At 38.4% G+C, this 21,789-nt stretch overlaps 1 protein-coding gene across 1 annotated transcript in view; it reads right to left on the bottom strand.

Moving 5' to 3' along the window:
- Positions 1-13,298, bottom strand: part of PNPT1 (polyribonucleotide nucleotidyltransferase 1) — a gene marked incomplete at its 5' end in the record, with an annotated part of 37,466 nt that extends 24,168 nt beyond the window's left edge. The window contains 10 exons of the mRNA XM_079720840.1: positions 162-213; positions 1,092-1,278; positions 4,030-4,143; positions 5,089-5,136; positions 5,238-5,301; positions 6,321-6,370; positions 7,474-7,579; positions 8,285-8,359; positions 8,964-9,024; positions 13,138-13,298. Coding sequence (XP_079576966.1) covers positions 162-213; positions 1,092-1,278; positions 4,030-4,143; positions 5,089-5,136; positions 5,238-5,301; positions 6,321-6,370; positions 7,474-7,579; positions 8,285-8,359; positions 8,964-9,024; positions 13,138-13,298 — 918 coding nt within the window. The remainder of the gene's footprint in view (positions 1-161; positions 214-1,091; positions 1,279-4,029; positions 4,144-5,088; positions 5,137-5,237; positions 5,302-6,320; positions 6,371-7,473; positions 7,580-8,284; positions 8,360-8,963; positions 9,025-13,137) is intronic.
- Between the last annotated feature and the right edge of the window lie 8,491 nt (positions 13,299-21,789).

Here is a 21,789-nt window from a genome sequence, read left to right as displayed (position 1 = left end):
ACAAAAGGAGAATGGAGAAGCAAACAGCTAGGCTTTTATTTAGCTTTCTGTTTCGAGATTTTTCATGAAAATAGGACAAATATTCATAAACAAAACTGGGTAAGCTATGACAAAAAAGAATTCCCAGAACAATTATATAAACAAAACTCAGGTATACCTACTTTATCATGTTCATGATCTGTAAAAACTGCGTAGAGTTTTTCCATGGCGAGTCTATTTTAAGCACAAAATAAATGTCAGCATATTTGGAAACACTAGGCAGTGTCTATTATAAACAAAACTGAAATATTTAATAATAAGCTAAAATATTTAACATTTCATAAAGAATTAAAAATATGTATTTATTGCTCTATTAACACTGCTAATCTGTTTACTATTTATAATATGATACAAAACACAAATTTCTTTCTCCTCTCATCAAGGAAATCACACACATGCCCTCCCTTCTTAATTGTTCAATTAATTTCACCTTAGATTTTTCTCTTTCTCTCTGCTGAGTCTCTCTCATATGACCAGTTGCTTTTTTCTGTTCTACGTGTTTTGGCTGTTATTGCAGGCAACGCTTTTGTTGGGGACAGTGTATATAACTCTTTAATCTCTGAGTAATGGCTGTGAGACTCATACTAATGGAAATATTAACTTTTTCAATTTATTTCAAATAAAGTGAAATAATTTTCTGGTCATTCATTCATAATTTACTGAGTGCTTATGTGCAGGCACTATTATAAGGACTGGGCATATAGTGGTGATTGTATTTCTTTTCAAGAACCTCAACAGTTTCCTTAGATATTCAAATATCTTATGCTTTATATACTCTTTTTCCTTGACACAGAGAGATATGAGGATGATCTGAATCTTCACCAGTAAACTCACTCTTCCCTTTCCTTTGAGATTCAAACTTAGGCCCTTCAAGAGGGATGTGGGTTTATCCTTTTTGAAGCATTAGATTGGTATTTATGGCAATGACTCTTAAAATAGAAGGGTGCTATTTAAGAAGTAATGTATGGACAATGCTTCCGTGAGAAGTTTTTTCTGAGAGGAAATTAAATCTGGTGACACCTTCATATTTTCTTTTGTACAGATGTTCTTACTTATGAGCGTGTTTCACAATCTCTGGCAAAGGGACAAATAACTTCTGAGGTGTCCTCTTGGCAACACCAATTTCTTTTACCAACTGCTGGATGCCCTGAATTATTTGTTGTGTATATTTTACTCCCACTTTGATAGCATGGCAAAAGTCCTGCTGTAAAATATTCTCTGCAGAGGCTTCCAACATGACTAAAAAAAAAAGAAAAAAAAAAAAGGACTGCCATTGAACCTTTTACCAATATAGCATTTTCAAATACCATGACATGACATAAATACTACAGATGAATTTTATTAATCCTCTTTGATTTCTTTCCTCAGAATCAACATAATTCCAAAATATAAACACTAGTAAATGAATAAAGAAACCTTGATATTTGAAGTTAGGTTTATATTCTTCATAAATTTAATGAGAGATTTCTCATAAAAAATGAAATGGAAAAGAAAATAAACTATGCACACAATTTTTTATAACAGCTTTGCTTTATAAGATATAATTCAAATACCATAAAACTCCATCTTTTAATGTGTACAATTGCATCTTTTTTTAAAATGTATTTAAAATGAAATTTTACAATATCAGCACAATAGGTGGCCAATAAATGTTTCCTGTTTAACAATATTTGATGTGACCTCCCACTTAATTTGGTCATTGTCACATTGTCTAATTCTTGCACAGGTGGGGAAATCTTTGCAGTGATACTGTTTCAAGTAAGCCAACTAGAGAACCCTAGCTACTACCATAAAAAGGTTGTTTTTATAGTTCTGTAATAGTAAAACTCCTGTGTAAAGCAGGAAAGCTCCAAAGTAAGGCTTCTAGCATGGTATCTAGCTAAAATCTATTTAGCTTTGGCTTTAGTTTCTACAAGGCTGAATAGACTCCTGCCAACTTGTGTGATATGACTTGGACCCAATATTAACTTTAACACATGAACATGGGGTCAAATGTATATTTGGTATACCTTGACAAAAGTACAGAGTACTGGCTGAATATCTTCATGAAAATAGTGATGCGGAAGTCATAAAATGGATGCTGGTAACTTCTGAAACCAGTCTCCTTACAGGTTGGTTCTGAATCACGTTCAGCCTCCTTATAATTACTCAAGACTACCCTGTGACGGTTTAAGCAGTTTCTGGTTTCATTCTTCCATCTAGAGAGGGACGGGTGAGAAGAGCCAGCTGGAAGGCTGCCTATCAGGTTTCTGTGGCATGCCACAGATACAGTAAAGATCCTTAGTTCATTCCTCCAATATCTATTTAAAATTAGAGGGGTTCAAATTCTAAGGCAGATAGAGGCTATATGACCATTTAGAAGCAAGTTTATTTTGTGTCTTAATGGTAATAGCAGGTATTAACTGTTTGCTTACTAGGTACTAGGTACTATGCCGGGTACTTTACAAACCTCGATTCTAATCATAATGGCCCTGTAAAGAAGCCAAATCGATTTACTAATTGGAATTAAATGAACACTGTAACTTTCAGCAAAAAAAATTTCAGATGGAGACCAAGTGAACTTCCAATAGTAAACCAATACTCTGCTCAAGGCTGTTTCTGAGATGCTCAAATATGATGTAGGGGTCATTCATTATTCAGAGCCTCCCCATATCTTTGGAATCCTCTCTGTATTTCAATAGTTCCACACCTTCTCAAGGTAGAATTCAAAAACCATTTCCTTGCCTCCCTTGTAGTCATGGATGCAGATGTGTCACACTTCCGTCCAATAAGATGTAAGTGGAAACTGCTATGTGGGGACTTCTGGGAAAGTTCTTTAAAAGGGAGGCTGACTTACTCAGAGGGCACACTCGTTTTTCTATTCCCCTTTTTCTTTTTTCTTCCTCCTGCCTGTAAGTTAGAAAAGTTGGCCAGAGCTCTGGTAGCCTGTTCATAAGTATGAAGATGTGGGCCACACCCTGAGCATAGCAGAGTAGAAAGCTAAGAAGAATCTAGATTTCTTAAGACATTATGGAGCTGCTGTAATTGTCCTGGACTTATTACCTCTGAATTTTTGTTACTTGAGAGAAAAATAAGTTCCTGTCTTGTTTAAGCCTTGTTATTTAGTTTAACCACACAATCCCTAACTAACATGTAGACAAGCAGTTTGTAGACAGACAAGCAGTTGTGTAGACAATACACAACTCCTGTTTCATGTGTTTTGTCTATCATATATATTGATAGTACCTAATTCTAACTTATTACTAACACTCCAAAAGAAGAAGCTGGAAGTGAGGTGTTTCACACATTAATTGTACAAAAAAAGAACTAAAAGTTTAATAGTTTACGTTTCATCAAAATGTTCCCACATTAGAAGATCTATTGTCAAAAAGTTCCAGACATCAGATGTCACATAGTAGAATAAACTGCTAAGAGACCTTAATTAATTTGTCCATGATTAACTGCGGCAGATGCTGGGTTTCAAACCCAGGTCATTTGGACTGTTAAAGCCCATTCTTCTTCAACAGAACCATCCCCTGATTTTCATTCATGCAATTATGACATTTTAGTTAGAAGGAGTGAAGGTGGCCCATGGTCAGAGCATTTCTTCTACTTTATTACTAGTTTTCCACCTACTGGAAATATGATACCTCTTTCTCAGAGGACAACAGACTTAGAATGACTGCATTAGCTAAATTAACATATTTAAATGAATGAAACAATTAATTTACTACCACAGTTGGAACTTCAAATTTTAGACTAGCTTATCTGTCTAAAAATAATTACTAGAATTATCTTGATAACGATTCAATTAGAGTGGTATAACAGTCCATAATTCTAGGTATTGTTTGATATGAATCAAGAGTGCTACCAAAATAGGGCAGCAATAAAACAAAAATCTTCATGGCTAATTAACAAAGCACACATACAAAAAAAGAGTTTAAATACATTTTTAAGAAGCCAGAACTTGTAAGTAAAATCCAGAATAAATCTACCACTTAAACTACTTACCAATCTGACTTTTAGGTGCTCCAGTAACCACTAAATTTAAAGTACTGGAAGACATTTCTTTTCGTGTTGGGTTAACAACACATTCTCCATCAATCATTCCTATTCGTACTGCCCCTAAAACATATTAAAATATTGGCAACTGTTTAATAAAAACTCAAGTTTTCAAGACATCCTAGTGACAGCTTCAATCCCTGTCTTCAATTGTGAACACAGTAAAATCCATATTTCTATCATGGTATTTAGGGCCCACAGATTATGCTACCTCACCCTACCTCCGGCCTTACTGGAACACTCAGTTGCTCAAGTACACCATTTCTTCTACATCTCTGTGATTATGCTCATGTTTTTCTCCTGGTCTAGAATGTACTTTCTCTAAGGCAAGTGCTTACAATCTGATCCTACTAAGGTTCAGCTTAAATGTCGATAACTCTGAGGAGCTCTCCTTGACAACCTGACCTCACAAGACTAAACCCGCCCTTCTCTATCATTTTCTTAGCACTCTGACTACACTTTTATAATATTGTTTATAAATATCAATAATTATTTGTCTGTTTCACTTATGCTGAAACCAAGAACTGTCTCATTCATCTTGTACTACTGATGCCTAGTCTGCCTTACTTCCTTCAGTGCTTAGCTAAGTATCTGGCATTTAGGACACTCAATAATCATTTACTTGATGAATCATTTGTATATTGCATGATTACAACTTATAAGAGCTGTAAGTTACAAACATGTTTGTGTTATCCTGAAAGAGTATGTACTCTGACAATTTCCCAGTCCAAAAAAAGAGAAAGTCCTCTAACAGAAGACGCAACAAAGAAGTCACAGTATCTAAAAACATAAAATAGTCTTTAACACCATAATATACTGCTATAAGAAACAAAACCCAAAGCAAAGAAAAAAATGTCTCAAAATGCTGAAAGGACTCTTCTTAGAATGTCATTTAATTCAACTCCCTAAGAAATAATAATTCAGAGCCAATAAATTTATGCCCTTCCTATAGCATGCTTACTTTTATTTCTTGAAAAAAATGTTTCTTATTTTCAGATCCTAACTTACCAATAGGTCCATTCCAAGGAATATCTGATAATGAGAGGGCTACAGAAGCTTTAAGGAAAAAGGAAAAAAATAAGAGCTGAAATAAAAATATTTCATCGCTTAAAAAAAAAAACAACAGTAATAATTTTAATCTTTATTTTTATACTTACCACCATTAATTGCTAGGACATCAGGTTCATTAACACCATCTACTGCTAACAGATTGCAAAGGATCTGGTGCAAGGGAAAAAATTCAAAGCACTTAAAAAAAAATCTACTTGATTTGGGAGGATTATCATTTCGATTAACATCTTGTCCTAAAATATAGGAGCACTATATGGTTAAAAGCAGGGCCTTTGTAGTCAAACCCCTTAATTCTGGTTATCATTTAACTACATGCTTGACCATTGACAAATTACTTAAATTAAGCCTCAAAAGTTTCCTTATCTTTAAAAGGGAAAAATAACAGCATCTTCCTAAACAGTTCTTAGGAAAATTATAGGAAATATTGTGCGTAAAGCATTTATAATACTGAGCATGTTGAAAGTATTCAGTAAATGTTAGCTATGTTAGTAAATGTTACATAAAAATATTGTTGTCTTATGTTTGGTAAGCATAGACAAATAAATTACACTGTAATAATATGCCTATTTCATGTACTTAGGAAAATAACTTCTTGAGGCGGTGACATCCTTGCAAAGGGATATTTGCAAGGCATATTTATTTTTCTCAAATACATAAAATAGTTACTTAATTAAAGTATATGGGTCATTATTCTGAAAGAAAGTAATATTCAGAAAAGTATTAAAATATAAGAAAGTAGAGGTTTAGAGGACCTAGTGATAAAAATAGGTAGTAAAGATTAGTTGTGTCAACTGTCCTAGTCTGTTACTAATATGACCTTCAAGGCCCAGCCTGAACTGTCCCCACCCACCTCAATCACTCTAACCTTTCTTCAGATTTACCAAATTCTTTCCTGCCTTAGGGCTTCTGTGCTTCCCACTCCATCTTCCTACACTCCTACATTGGCTAATTCCTACTCATAATTCAGGTATCAGCTCAAATTGACACCAAATAAATGTTAGCTTTTAAAAATTATTGTTTTTTAAAAAACTTAATGTAAAATGTAGCAGGATCACCAAAAATTCTTATTTTGTACTGTTTATAATGTTTAGCCTAGGAAGTATTAAATAGAGATTCATTAAGTCATTTTTGATTGACCTGGAAACAAATAAAACTAAAACAGAACCTACCTGTGTATCATAAAAGTAGCCTGCTGGAAAGAGAGGTCTAATTGAACGATCTGCCAAAAGCAAAAAAAGAAAAGACATTAAATAGTTACTGACAGAAGTTGCTTCACAGTTTAAAACTTTTCCCTCATTAAACAAGCTAAAAAATAATATAACTAGCCATTCAATAAAACAAAACAATAATAACAAAAACAAAACCCTTGGACTAATTTACTGACAGGGTCACAGATAAATGTTAATATACATCATGCCCTAAAGACGAAAAACTAGCAGGGCAAGAGCACCCAAGTGTAAAATTGGGGAGCAGCTTTTCATTCTGTTTCCACAGGCATCAGAATTCATTGCTTATGTGTTATTTATTTATATAAGCAGAGGAAAGAGACTTAACCAACAGTAGACCAAAAGAAAATCCTTCCTTTACTTTCTGTGTCTGATGAATGCATATAAATATAAAGTAGAAATTTTGGGTAGAAGAGCTATAGACTACAAATGATCCACAATATTTAAGGCCGTCAAAGATTTGAAAGGTTATAAACATATTTCAGTAGTTGACGAATATAATGCTTTCAGGAATTACCATGAACATAAAAATGGAAAATACTCAGGATAGGTTCAACAGAGTAGAGGTGTGGGCCACAGAATTTACATGATTAATAGAGATTCATTCATTTGGTCAACAAATATTTATTGAATGCCTATTTTGTGCTGGGCAGTATGCCAGGTATAGGGGATTCAGTATTAAACAAACAAAAAGTTTTTTCTCTCATGGAGCCCACATTTGAGTGAGGGGATACAGAAAGTAAATAATCTTAGGCAGGGGCTTCCCTGGTGGCGCAGTGGTTGAGAGTCCGCCTGCTGATGCAGGGGACACGGGTTCGTGCCCCGGTCCCGGAAGATCCCACATGCCGCGGAGCGGCTGGGCCCGCGAGCCATGGCCGCGGAGCCTGTGTGTCCGGAGCCTGTGCTCCGCAACGGGAGAGGCCACAGCAGTGAGAGGCCCGCGTACAGCAAAAAAAAAAAAAAAAAAAAAAAAATCTTAGGCAGTGTTAATATAGTGAAAGAAAATTTAAGAGATACTGTAGAATACAGATGGAAGAAAAGAGATACTAACACAGGCTTATCAGAGAGGGTTAATGCCTCTATCTTAATATCTTACCTATTACTCGACTTGTAAGAATTTCTTTATCAGAAGATCCAATCTCTCTTCTAAGATAGTTTGTGGGAATTCTACCTGCTGCAGCAGCCTTCTGTCTATAGTCAACCTGAAGTAGCAATGAAAAAAATGCAGTTCATTCAACTGCTTTTTGTAGTAGCAAACTATTCCCCAGGAACTACTATATAGATACAATTCTCCTGAGGTTGCAACAGCATATTACAGACTAAGAGTGGAGAATATTTTGTTTACTTTTAGTGTTTTGTATCTCTTAGGGAAAGAAGAGCTGATAGAAATGTTTCAGCAAATGGATTTTTAAAAAGCCTTCCACTTAGTCAGATGACTGTGTAGCCTCCCTACTTCCCACAGTAGCTTATCCTGGTCAAGTTCAACATTGCCTTTTTTGTTTTACCTCTCTTAGATATAACTGCATTCCCCTTTTCATAATAAAAGAAGCCATAAAATACTAATGAGCTCTTTACTCTTCACCAAACATATACTTGCAGACTCATACTAAAGGGAAGTTTATGAAAGCAATGAATTCATTGCTTATTAAACATCAAAATACTTGTGCACTTCCACTGTTTTTGTCAACTTAATGAACTTGGACCTTGTAAAGTATGCTTACCACTAATATGAGAATTGGTTATGAAGCAATCAGTTTAAATTCTTTTAATGACTCAATATCAAACAATTAAGGAAAATCCTCTATTGTGCAAAGTTTACACTTTGTACTCAATAGACAATGGATGAAAATACTACAAATTCTATATTTATGCTATATTACAGTTCAGAAAAATCAGCAAATACTTACCACCAAAGGCATGAACTGGGAAGGTGAAGGTTTTGTTTTACTGACCGCTGTGACCATCACTGCAGTGTCACCTGACTTAGTTAAACATAAACAACAACACTGGTAAATTCGTTTAAAATCAGATATTAACATATAAGCAGTGAATGACTGAATCCTCCCTCAGTTAAATGAAGGGAAGAGAAATGTTATTCCATGACACAATGACTATGAAAATAATTATTCGCAAGTAGTCAGATCTTAATCCCTTCTGCATGATCATGATCTGTATTAGAATAGTCACTAAGTTTTTCAAAAGCAACAGAACTAAAGGGAAAAGGCTCACTGATAGCTTAGTCACATCCAATCGTATTTTCTACTTCTTATTAGGAAATTTAGACTATAAAGAAAAATTTCCCAAGTATTACTATTGAATAAACCTGTAAAATTACTTTCTCTAGAAAAGCATTACAGAATTTACAAGAATAAAACAGAACCCCAAGTTTGGAAGAGATCTTAAAGTTCATTTAATATACCTAGTCCTCTGACTCCCTGGTTGTCTGGAATGGTTCTGACACTAGAAATGGTCTGAATTAATTTCCAATACCAAAATTCTACGAAGTTACACGATGTTATAAAGATATTCAGTACCAGTCTTGATAGCCATTTTTAAGATGAAAATTTAACAACTTGAACTTTTTACCTGTACTATAGCAGAGCCGTCTGCAAATCTGGCCAGTTTTCCAGAGGATATTTCTAATTTTCTGTTTAAAATAAAAATTCAATACAAAAGGACTTAGGTCATCAGTACAATTCCCAGCTTAGTATAAAGCAATTAAAGATTCTAATAGAAGAACTAATGGTTGCCAAGCCTCACAGGCCCCCAACCAGCAAAAAACAAACTAAAAAGGGATAGAGTTCACTATCATTATTGAAGATACAGGGGAATTTAAGAGCTGCTTTAGGAAAAACATAGAAACCAAGGCACAGGATAATCTGAATGACACAGTGTTTCTGGGGTGCAAAAGCTTTCTTCTTCTTTTTTTAAAAATAATTTTTATTGGAGTATAGTTGCATTACAATGTTGTGTTAGTTTCTGCTATACAGCAAAGTGAATCAGCTATACGTATACATATACCCCCAGAAGCTGTCTTCTTAAGTGTTTTTCCCATTTACCACCTTAGTCTCTTGTTTTACCACCCTCGCCTTGTCGATTAAAGTAGCCTTTTACCACACAAACTGGATCATTTCTCTCCTTAAATCCTTTAAAATTTCCCTCATTGTTTTCCAAATATAAACTCCAAGATTGACTGCAGACACCTTCATTTTCTACAACGGCGCCAAGATAAGTCAATGGGGGAAAGAAACAGTCTTTTCAACCAATGGTGCTGGGACAATTGGATATCCATATGCAAAAAAGTTAATACAGTTGGACCCTTCCCTTGTATTATAAATAAAAATTAACTCAAAATGGATTATTGACTTAAATGTAAAAGTTAAAACTATAAAACTCTAAGGAAAAAACATAGGAATAAATCTTCATACATTTGGGTTAGACAATGTCTTCTTATAGATGACATCAAAAGCACAAGTAACAAAAGGAAAAAAATAGATAAATCTGACTTCATCAAAATTAAAAACTTTCATGCTTCAAAGAATATTATCAAGAAAGTGAAAGAAAACCTACAGAATAGGAGAAATTATTTTGAAATCATATACCTGATAAGGGACTTGTATCTAGAATATGTAAAGAATTCTTACAACTTAACAATAAAAAGAAACCCAGTTTTAAAAACTGTCAAAGGATTTGAACAGATGTCTCTTCAAGGAAGATCAACAAATGGCCAACAAATAATGAAAATATGCTCACCATCATTAGCCACTAGGGAAATGCAAATCAAAACCACAATGAGATACTGTTCACATCTATTAGGATGTTATATGTTGATGACGATGTGGAGAAATTGGAACTCTCATACACTGCTGATTGAAATGTAAAATGGTGCATCTGCTTTGGGAAATAATCTGGCAATTCCACAAAAGGTTAACAAAGAAGTACTATATGACCCAGCAATTCTACTCCTGTATATATCCAAGAGAAATGAAAACATATGTCCATGTAAAAATCTGCACATGAACTTTCACAGCAGCATTATTAATAACAGCTCCCCAATGGAAACAACCCAGATGTCTGCCAACTGACAAACGAGTGTATCAAGGAAGAGAGTACGGATACTGACAAGGATGAGCCAAGGAGTGGACTATCCCCACCCTGGCCCTCCCAATTGTATCAAAGCCCTTGTATAAGCCCTCCCAATTGTATCCCAATTGTATTGTATAAGCCCTCCCAATTGTATCAAAAACCAGGAGAGAAGTGGAGCCAGGGAAGCACTGCTAAAACCTTCTAATGCTAATATACAGCATGGGTTTGAACTGTAAGGGTCCACTTATGCATGGATTTTTTTTTTTAGAAAACACAGTCTTCGGTTGGTTGAATCATCTGATGCAGAACTATGAATAGGGAGGCCTGACTATGGGACTTGAGCATCCTTGGATTTTGGTATCCACGGTGGGTCCTGGAACCAATTCCACACAGATACTGAGGGACGACTGTATTTACAATGGGGACTGAATGAGTTGGTGGGAGATGTTAAATGTTGAACCATGTGAGTGAATACCTAATCAAAAAATACTTTTGAAAAAAATAAATAATAAAAAGGATAAGATGAGCAGGGAGATCCTAATGTTGGGCAGAAGAGTGGGAGGAGGTAGCTTAGGAAGATAGAAGGGAAAAGAGGAGCCATCTGCCACAGGAAGTGGAACTCCAGGGAGAGAGATATGCTTAAAGAACATTTTTAGAAACACTTGCAAAATGGTATGGAATGTAACCACCTTACTCCAACTTCCACCAAGAAAAATTCAGTCGTATTGATACAAAACTCACCCCACCCCCCACCCCTGCAAACAAAACAAAACAAAACACCCACCTTTAAGATTTGGCCTTGCTTTGTTGCTAACTCACATTTCATCTTTTCATTCCATCCATAGTAAGTTATTTGTAGTTACTCAATGCACTCTCTCACTTCTCTGCAATTGCGCTTGCCACTTTCTCTGCTACCTTCTCCTTGCCTTTCAGGATTCACCTTGAACAGTAAGCTTTAGGGTGTGATAAACATCCCTCAGTGCTCCTTCAGCACCCTGTTCATACCTAATACCTTTCCCACACTGATTTTCTCAGCACTGAACCTCTGTTATCTTACTTCCTCATCAGACTATCTCTATTGCCTTGTAACTCAATATCGTAGATGCTCAAAAATAACTTGTTGAAATGAAAATTAAAGTTATCCCAAAGGTTACTATAAGTATTAAATACATTTACCACAATAGTATACAACCTCCTAGGGTACTGTAAAGAATACATATAACAAGTATAAAGTATGTGGTACATAGTAATCACCCAAAAAGTTTGCTGCAAACAACAAACATATGACAAAGAAAATATTTGATTTACCCAGCAGGTATGATATTTATGAATCTCACTGTTACAACACACGACACAGGTTTAAAAAGAGGTTACAAAAGAGGTCCAGGTTGACTAATAAATGAAAGATTCAAAGTAGATTATTGATGAAAATTTTGGAAGGCAGAGGCTAATCTTGTTGCTTTGAGTCCCTCATGCCTAACAAATAGGAAATGTCTGTTGAGTGAAATGTTCTGGGGCATTTCTTCAGAGAAGAATAAATGTTCAGTCCTTGAAGAATGGAAGAGATATCTTTTCCCTCAAAAAATCAAAATCAAGGAATGCCAGAGGTGGAAAGACCTTAGAGATCATCTAGTCTAGAGGTCAGCAAACTACAGCATGTTTCTTTACAGCCTTTCACCTAAGACTGTTTCTTACATTTTTAGACAGTTTGTAAACACACATGAATATGTGACACAGTATGCAGCCCACAAAGCCTAAAATATTTACTATCTAGCCTCTTACAGAAAAAGTTTGCTGAATCTTTATCTAATTCAGTCTCTTCATTTGGGGGGCAGAGAGGGGAGGCTGGGGGGACCTGAATTAGTGAAGTAACTTGTTCAAAGATCATTCAGTAACTTAGGGAGGAAGTCTTGGATTCAAAGCCAAATTTTCTGGCTTTAGTATGAACTAGGATCAAAGTTTTTTTAAAAGTACATGTGAAAGGTGTAGATATATAAAGTAAGCATTAGCCGTTTCATTTATTCTAAAAATGAATCCGGTAGTTTTTAAAAAGTGATTTTAGACATGAATTCTGACAAACAGACCCCTAAAGAGAGTAACGGTTTGAAAAACAAGTTCAAAATCCACCTAGCCTCATAGTACTAGCGTTGGTTGACTCTGAGAAAGCTACCTAACCTTCTCTGAGCCTCTGTTGTTTTAATACATTTACTACAGGCTTAAACATGAGAGTATCATATAACCGGCGTTCAATAAACTGACCTTGCCCTTCCCTTCCTACCCAGGGTCATACAGGCCAAGCTTTTTAGGCAGTAAACTAAATTGGATGACGTAAGCATCAATTATCAACGCATTAGCTTTTCATTTCATAGCCCAGGAGTCCCCGAAAATAAAGGGAACGGAAATCAGGTGGACAGACTCAGCTGGGGAAAAGAAGCCCGGAGCGGGGCAGAAGGGAAGAACAAGAAGCAAAGGGCACGAGGCTGAGACAGCGTGAGAAGGAGGGTGCCAAGAGACAGACTCAAAACCCGGAAAGGGAAATTTGGAATTTAGGTTTGGGATAAAGAGGGGGAAGGAGACCTGGCGTGTCGGATTCGTACTCTAGGAGGTGAAATGTACTCGGGCTGGCCTGTCATGACGCCTTGTGAAAGAATAGAGAACGCACACCGTTCCTTACCTGCTGCCTAGGTCCACGGCCACGGTTCGCGACCCCGCGCCACCCCATAGTGCTCGCACCTGCAACTGGGTGAGTGTCCGACCCAGCCCTGGCAGACGGAGGGGACCATTGCCCAGTGGCCGGAGCCGGAGGCACGAGCAGCAAGGCCTGCAGGCCGCCATGACACCCGGCAAGCGCTCAGCCCGGGCTGCGCCCTGATTGGCTTACTCAGCAGGTAGTGGGCGGAGCCTAATGCAGTTTCGTTTCCGCGGTGTAGTGGGGAACGCCGGGGAAGCGGGTACCCGGCCGCTTTCTACGAAACCTAGAGAGGGCCAAACCTATCTGAACGCGATTGTGACTTAAGCAGTCCTTTCAGTATTAGCCAATGAGCAACAATTAGAAAAATAATGTGGGCTTTTTGGTTGTTTTTTGTTTTGCTATCGTAGTTTAAAAGAAAGTCCTAGAATAATGTAAGTGTTTAATAAGTAAATATAGTAGTAATAGAAGTAATCAGAAAACACATTATTGTTTGACTTATGGGAGCTGAGAATTAGGAGAATTTGCGTAGTGGGCCATGGAAAGAGATCTTTCTCTCTCCCCTCCTCCGCTCTGGCTTTTATTTTATAAATTCAAGCAACAAATATATTACTACGAAGGTTTGCGTTAATTTATTTCTAGTAAGTTAATTTCACTTCTTGTTGACCTATATCATTTTATATATCTTTATGATCATTTTGGGTTCATCTTCCTTTCCATTGATGATATTTAGCAGTTTATTCCTCTGCCTGTTTTGGTCAAGTGTTAATACTTTCTAAACCAACTCTTAAATACAAAGTGCTTGCTATTTAAAAAAATGTTTTGGAAAATGAAAAAAGTTTTTGGAATTTGAATTTGATCCATTTCTAGGGGGTGGATAAATTTCTCCCACCCCTCTTAATCTGCCTGTTGGAAAATCTTTACGTGGTTTCTGGAATGAACCAAATGATCATTTTTCTACTATGAGGGTCATATTACTCTTTTAAGTTCATAATCCCATCCCCCCCAAAGAAATCCAAACAAAATCCAATGCACATTCAAGCAGAGTTTTAAGAACAAAAAGTGTTAACTCCAGACAGACAAATTATAATATTTGGTGGCAAAGCAGCTCCCTTATACCTTGCTCTCAAGAGCTATTATCACTGATTTGGAATTTCCATGCCAATAGAAGGGATTACTGTTAACTCTATTTATAGGTATTTAGTGTTAAAGTAGTTTTTGCCTCTTCCTCTACCTTTGAGTTTACCTTGTTGCCAGTGTTTCCAAGACCATTCCATTGAGACCTGTTATAAGGGCAAATCTATGAGAATCTACCTGCCACAATTCAACATGATTTTAGATTTATAAAATAAGAATACTAAATCACCTTTTGGTAGAGTACCTAAGTACTATATAATCATTTCCATTTAGGCAGTATTGCCTAGTAGTTTAGAGCATAGACTTGAAGTTGTTACCAATCCCCAAAGGGTCAGTAACCCCTCAATGGGTCCTTTGCCTGGAGTTGCAAATGCCACTCAAATGAAACCAGGTTCAGTATAGCACAGTAGAAACTTTTATTGATTAAGGAATTGAGAAAGGAGAGCTCATGCTCTAAAAATACCTTCTCCCCAAAGGGAGGGGAGTAAGGGAATTTTAAGGGGTAAGAGGCAGATAAGTCATCAGGGTTGTAGGAAAGGGTAGAGATTTCCAGGGGCAGCTGGGGGTAGCTGGGGCATATGCAGTTTTCCATGCTTCTTTGCACAAGGCATGAATTGTGCCTAGCAGAATACAAATCCTCCCCTTGGGCAGAGATTGTAGCACAGTAATGAAGCAGAGGTAACTTTTGGATACTTCCAGGTCTTGTCTGTGTAGGTGCGTTCCTGTGGTCAAGTCAGAGCCAGTTCAGGACAGTTGACCACTGCATATCTCTTAAAGCACAGCTGCAAAACAACTCTATCGAACACCAGGTGATTTGGAAATAAAGAGATAAATCAAGGCAAGGATCCATTAGCTCTCAGGGACTGGTACGAGTGACAAAGTATCTCCCTTCTCCATTCCTTGATGAATGAATAAAGTTTCTGCTGTGCTATACCAAATCTGGTTTCATTTGATTGACATTTTCAACTCCAGGCAAAGGACCCATCGACCCATTGAGGGGTCTCCGACCCATTGGGAATAGGTAACAAAGTTAGCCCTGAATGGTCCCAGTCTTGGCTTTGCCATTTGCTAGTTGTCTGGCCCTATCTCTCTGAGCCTCAGTTTCTTCATCTATAGAAATGGATAATACAAATCTCAAAGGATTTTTGTAAAGATTAAACATGACAGAGGATGTAAGATGTTTATCACAGTACATGGCACATTGTCAGCAACTCAGTAAATGGTAGATTCAGCTTTGATTCAGCCTTTTAAAAAAATTTAATTTAATTTATTTTTTATACAGCAGGTTCTTATTAGTTATCTGTTTTATACATATTAGTGTATATATGTCAATCCCAATCTCCCAGTTCATCCCACCCCCCCCGCCCCGCTTTCCCCCCTGGTGTCCATACATTTGTTCTCTACTTCTGTGTCTCTATTCCTGCCTTGCAAACCAGTTCATCTGTACCATTTTCCTAGATTCCACATATATGCGTTAATATACGATATTTGTTTTTCTCTTTCTGACTTACTTCACTCTGTATGACAGTCCCTAGGTCCATCCAAGTCTCTACAAGTGACCCAATTTCATTCCTTTTTATGTAATTCAGCCTTTTCTTAATTTTCCCTCTAGTTTTCTCTGTTTGAAATACTGAACAACCTTCTTTCCTTCAGAAACTAACCATGGATCGGTTAGCTTTCATCCAGTTGGAAATGCTAGAAAGCAAAATGTGCACATTAAACCCAACTGTTTCCTCACACCAATCCAAAATAATTGAAATGGTAGTAATTGGATCATAAACTCCAAGGCAGATGTGGATAGTGAAATCTTGTGGCAGAGCATTATTATGAAGTAGTCATACAGATGATCAGGCTATGTTTACATTAAGCATTTTAAGACTGATGTAGAAAGAAACGTATAAAATGTTTAAATTCTTGCGGTTGTAGCTACTGAAGCTATGACCCATGAGGTTCAATCTGAAATTGAACCTCACATTCTAGAAGTATAGTTCTGCCAAGTCTAGTTTGACAGTCAAAATATAATTTAAAATCAGTTTCTTTACCTTGAAGCACATTAACAGTGATCCAATTTAAATCCACCAGCAATGTTTCTCAGATCTCCTTTTCTCTTTTCTTCAAACTCCAATGAACCTGCATCAAAATAGTTAATACCACTGCACCCTCTGAGTAGCAATTTCATTTAAGTAAAACACCATTGCATTAAATGATTGTTAATTAAAATTTAATTTGGTTTGTAGTTTGGTTTAATATTGATAAATAGTTATTTATTTATTTTAGTTTTATGACTAAGCTACCAGAATAAGGAGCTTATGTTTTGTATATTTGTGCATATTTAAGCAACATAATAAAAAGTATCTTCGGACACCGAAGGGATACATGAAATTTTTTTTTTCTTGAAAGAATGTAGCCTATTCAGCATTAAGAAAGTCTGCTCAACACCACTGCCAGAGGGAGCATCTTGATTAAACTTCTTCAATGGCTTCCTAAATCTTTAATCTACATGATAAAATCTCAACTGCTTTGTGTGAACTATGAACTTTTTTCCTATTTAACCTCATCAATTTTGACTTACTACCCTACTTCTTTATCTCCCTCTCCTCATTTTATTTTATTTTATTTTTTTGGCCACATGGCATGCAGGATCTAGTTCCCTGATCAGGGATCGAACCAGTGCCCCCTGCAGTGTAAATGTGGAGTCTTAACCATTGGACCACCAGGGAAGCCCCCCTCTCCTCATTTTATATTCCAAGTAAACTGAACTACTTGTTCTTCTCTAACATATCACCTTCTCTTCTGCCTCCGTGCCTTTGCATGTATGATTCTCTGTGCTTTGCACACATCCCCTCTCAAGTGTCAGTCTTGCAAACTCAGTCTTCTGGTCTCAGCTTCAATACTATCTTCTCAGACTTCCCCAGGCTGACTTATGGGTACAGTCTATGTCTGTCCTCCCACTTTATTAATTAATTCACATAGTCATTATTTCACCCATGGAAATGAATGGGGGAATAGGTACTGCATAGTGGTTAAAAGTGCTGGCTCTGGAATCAGATTGTCTAGGTTTGAATCTCACCTCTGTCACCTCTTAAACATGTGACTCTTGGTAAGTCACTTACCCTTGCTATACCTCCTTTTCCTCATTTGTAAAATGAGAATGAAAATAATATCTACCTCTTAGGGTTGTTATGTGGATTTAAATGCAGCCTTATTTTTATGGAACTAAGCATAGTCCCTGGCACGTGGAAAATGTAATATTTATTTATTTTTAATTAATTAATTAATTTTTGGCTGTGTTGGGTCTTCGTTGCTACACGTGGCCTTTCTCTAGTTGCAGTGAGCTGGGGCTACTCTTCGTTGCAGTGTGCAGGCTTCTCATCGTGGTGGCTTTTCTTGTTGCGGAGCACGGGCTCTAGGCTCGTGAGCTTCAGTATTTGTGGCACGCGGGCTCAGTAGTTGTGGCTTGCGGGCTCTAGAGCACAGGCTCAGTAGTTGTGGTGCACTGGCTTACTTGCTCCGCGGCATGTGGGATCTTCCGGGACAAGGGATCGAACCTGTGTCCCCTGCATTGGCAGGTGGATTCTTAACCACTGAGCCACCAGGGAAGTCCCAATGTAATATTTATTAAATACCTGCTTTATGTCAGGCACTATATCCTAGGCTCAGAGGATATAAGGGTGTCAAGACAGTCATAGGGCATAAAAATCCCTGCTTTATGGAGCTTGCAATATAGTATGAGAGATTGAGAAAAACACAACCAAACAAACAGAAAAACTAGAGTGTGATTCATGCTAAGAAGGGGATAAACAGGTGTGAAGATAGAAATAGTGGGATGAAGGCATAATTTACATCAAATAAGCTGCCCAGGGAAACACTTCCTGAGGAGGAAACATTTAAGCCAGCCTGAAGGATGAGAAGGAGATGGCTTCTGAGACATAGGGGCCAGGTGGGAGAAGCCACTTGCAGGGGGATGGTTACCCCTAAGTCAGGAAAGAATTTGGCTTCTGTGAGGACATATGGAAAAGCCAGTGTGGCTAGAGAGTGGTAAGCAAGAATGTGGCAGTCGCTGTCAAAACGGTTGGATCTGTTTCAAGGAGAGGACCTAGAGTAATAAGAGTAATCAGCATACCAACGATGTCACAAGCCATGGAAATGCATGATATCACCTAGAGAGAGGTTAGAAAGAAAGAAGAGGCCTGGGTCTGAGCCCTAAGGAGGGAGAGGCTGCCAAGTCTATGGAAATGGAGCCAACCTTGTTGTAGGAGGAAAGCTAGGATGTACTATGCTAGGTATTTTCCATTTGCACCTGCTCCGTCCATTTACTACCCTTCTCAGCTCTGCCCTGTACCCCAAGGGGCTGATTTATGGATTGTAACACCCCGACTTCCTGGCCCTCTGACTTTTGGTTGGGTCAGCCAGTGGGAGACAACCAGCAGGAGATCAAAGGACTAGAGGAGATAGAAATTAAAAACACAGAACCTTAATTCCTTGTGATGTGGCAGTGACTGCTTCCGCCTGTCACTGAAGCACCTTCCAGGTGGCCCTGCTTGCTTGACTCTAGCTATCACTCCAATTACACTGTTTCTCCTCCTTGCTGCTTCAAGCCTTAACAGCTTCCTCCCATTGCCCATCTCTCAGTGCCTCATCGTTCCTCATTGTTAGTTCCAGAATCTCCCTTCCCCTCTGTAAATAGCCCTTTCATTAAATTCTCTTCAGAACTCATCTGAGTATGCCCTCTGTTTCCTGCTTCCCTTTCCTGCTCCTCAGAGAGAGTCTCTCTTCACTCTTTTGTGTCTCAGCGGTAAAACACCGTTACTTGTTACTAGAAGCATGTTACTCTGGAGGTGAGAGTTGAGGGGTATGCTGTTCTGATTAACCCTCAGTCTTAGGAAGGTATTATCTCCCTGGATCTTGGGTGGGAGTAGCATTCTCAGAGCTGGAGGCCCTCTTCCAGGTGTGATTCTGGGCCCAGCATGTATTCTGCCTCTTCCCCAGAGGTAAAGGGTTATGTTGTTTCTTCTCCCATGTGCAGTGGGTTTTCACAGTGCATTAGGGTGACAACGTTTACCTTCCCACAGTGGGTAAGGCTTTTTTTCCTATGGGGAGGTAGGGGAGAAGGATCCAGTGGGGCTTCTGCCTTTCCCGCAGTGACTGCTGTCCTCCTTCTCCAGGATTGCACCAGGAAGGACACTTTCTCAGGCCTCTTGCTCTTATCCTAGGCTTTTTTGTGAGTGCCCAGTGAGGTCCATGGAGAAGAGCTTGTGAGTGGTTGTGAATTCGTCTTGTATCTGCAGTGTCCAGGGGTTCTATAGCCTTTTGGCAGCCCACGCTTGGCCTTTAGCAATTGGTTAAAAATGGTAGTTGAATTCTTCTTGCCAATGTCTTTTGGTGACTGTGCCGGGTAAGCAAGGGCTCATGTCCTGTCTCTCTTTGGAGGCTCTTATCTTTCCTTAGGTTTCAGATTACCTGGTTACTCTGTCATTTCAGCTCTCCAATGGGTTCTAGAAGAGTTGTGAATTTCCAGATTGTTGGTTGTTGTTGTTACTGTTGTTATTTATAAGGATGGGATGCTGTTTCAAGATTTCTGTGTCCTAAGCAGAAGCCAGAGGTCTCACATGTAATTCAAGACCCCTCCTCTCCACTAGTCCAGAGAGGTGAAGAAAAAGTAGAATTTGTCCTTTAATTATTTTATTTTTTAGCCTCATCTTGCCTCCATAAGTTATGGTTCTTCCAGGATTGGGACAAAGGAGGAGAGAGCAGAGAGAGATGAAAGATTTCAGTTTCTGGAGCCAGTGGAGTTCTTATTTGACACCATCTGGTTTTCATGTCCCCCATTACTGCAGACATCCAAAACCTGGCTCTGATATGGGGTGTATTGTGGGACCACCTCTGCTGAGACCACCAAACTGCACAGTTTCCTAACGCGGATACTTTCTGGGTGACATTTTGTGACCTTCCCAGCTTCTGCTCCTGGTGTTCTATTGCACAGCGTCTTACTGCTGAGATCCTTTTGTCTTGGCTTTTCATCAAAATAGCTTCCCTGGGTTCTCTTGGCACACAAACTCACACATCCTTGCCCCCCAAACTGGTAGCACTGTAGCTCATTTCAACCACTGACCTCTTTTCTTGCCCTGCCATTGCAGGTGGCTCCAGTCAGTCTCTGGCCTCCAAATTCTCTTATGTGGGAAGCAGGCACTAGAGTCCGTATTCTTAAATGTCCCTGTATGACCACTTTGTAGTCGCAGGATGGACTCTCACCCAAAATTTGGTTGGATGTCAAGACTGATGTGACACCTCCACCCACCCCACCCCCATCCACATACCAAGTGAGTATGAAAAGGTGTATTACTTACCTAATAAGGCTTATGGGGGAAGCAAGATGGACTTCACAAGCTGATTTGAAAATGGCTTGAGAAAGCCGGGAAAGGAGACTGGCTTGGAGTTTTTATTGTGGTTATGAAGTGGGGCAGGGGTGAGTGTCCCTATGTGTGGGTGGGCAGAGGTTTGTGTGCTTTGAATTTCCCACTGCTGCCAAAGGAGGGAGCACTTGAGCTTTCTTAACAGTGTCCCAGATGTAAGGCACAAGGAGAAGAGGGACAATGAGGGTTACAAGTCATCAGCAAACATCAAAAAAACTGGATTCAAATTCTTTATTCCAGTCCTCCAGTTCTAGGTGACATATGTCAAGCCTTCCTGAGAACTCTCTTACTGTGTTTGCTCCTATTTCATGGCATCACAGGGCTATTTTTTTTTTAATTGTTTGGCTGTGCCACGCGGCATACAGAATCTTAGTTCCCCAACCAGGGATCGAACCTGTGCTCCCTGCAGTGGAAGCATGGAGTCTTAACTACCGGACGCCAGGGAAGTCTATTCTATAGCTTAATAAATGTTTAGTTGGGGAAGGAAATGATATTTTTCTAATTCTCTTTCAGTGGTTCTCTTGAGCTCTCATTGCTTAGTTTGGTTGAGGGTGGGATGAGCAGGAAGGCTCTGTATTCCTCCATGGAAAGGGCAGGAAAATGCCACATCTTTCCTAACTAGGCTGGCAAGTCTCTACTACATAACTTTCTTTAATTCAAGTTCCAAATTGTTAGTGTCCTCTGTTTTGGCTGGAATGGGTGATTGGAGTTGATAATCATGGACTGGTTCTGCTGTCTTGGATCTTGTAGAATGTTGGGGTAATTATCACTGGTTATTTTCATTTTTGGAGCCTTAACCGAAATTCTGGTACAGTAGGAAAAGTCCTCATTTAACATCCTGTTTTACACATAATGGGAGGAAAGTTTCCTTCACTGAAATGGGAGAGAAGGTGGGGATAGGAGCAAATGTAGGTGAGTTTGAAGGCTTGCCTAAGGGAGAATCAAGGAAGTTTGTCTTACTTCGGTATCTTTAATGAAGTTTGAGGTAAGGCCAGTAGCTGAGATTTGGGGGTTGGGGTAAAGAGAAGATGTATGAAGTTTAGGAAGAAAGTTATTTTGGGGGATAGAAAAGTGAATCTGCTTAGGA

This window comes from Hyperoodon ampullatus (genome assembly GCF_949752795.1).
Source record: "Hyperoodon ampullatus genome assembly, chromosome: 15".
Classification (NCBI taxonomy): Eukaryota; Metazoa; Chordata; class Mammalia; order Artiodactyla; family Ziphiidae; genus Hyperoodon; species Hyperoodon ampullatus.
This window is presented reverse-complemented; position numbering and strand designations above follow the sequence as displayed.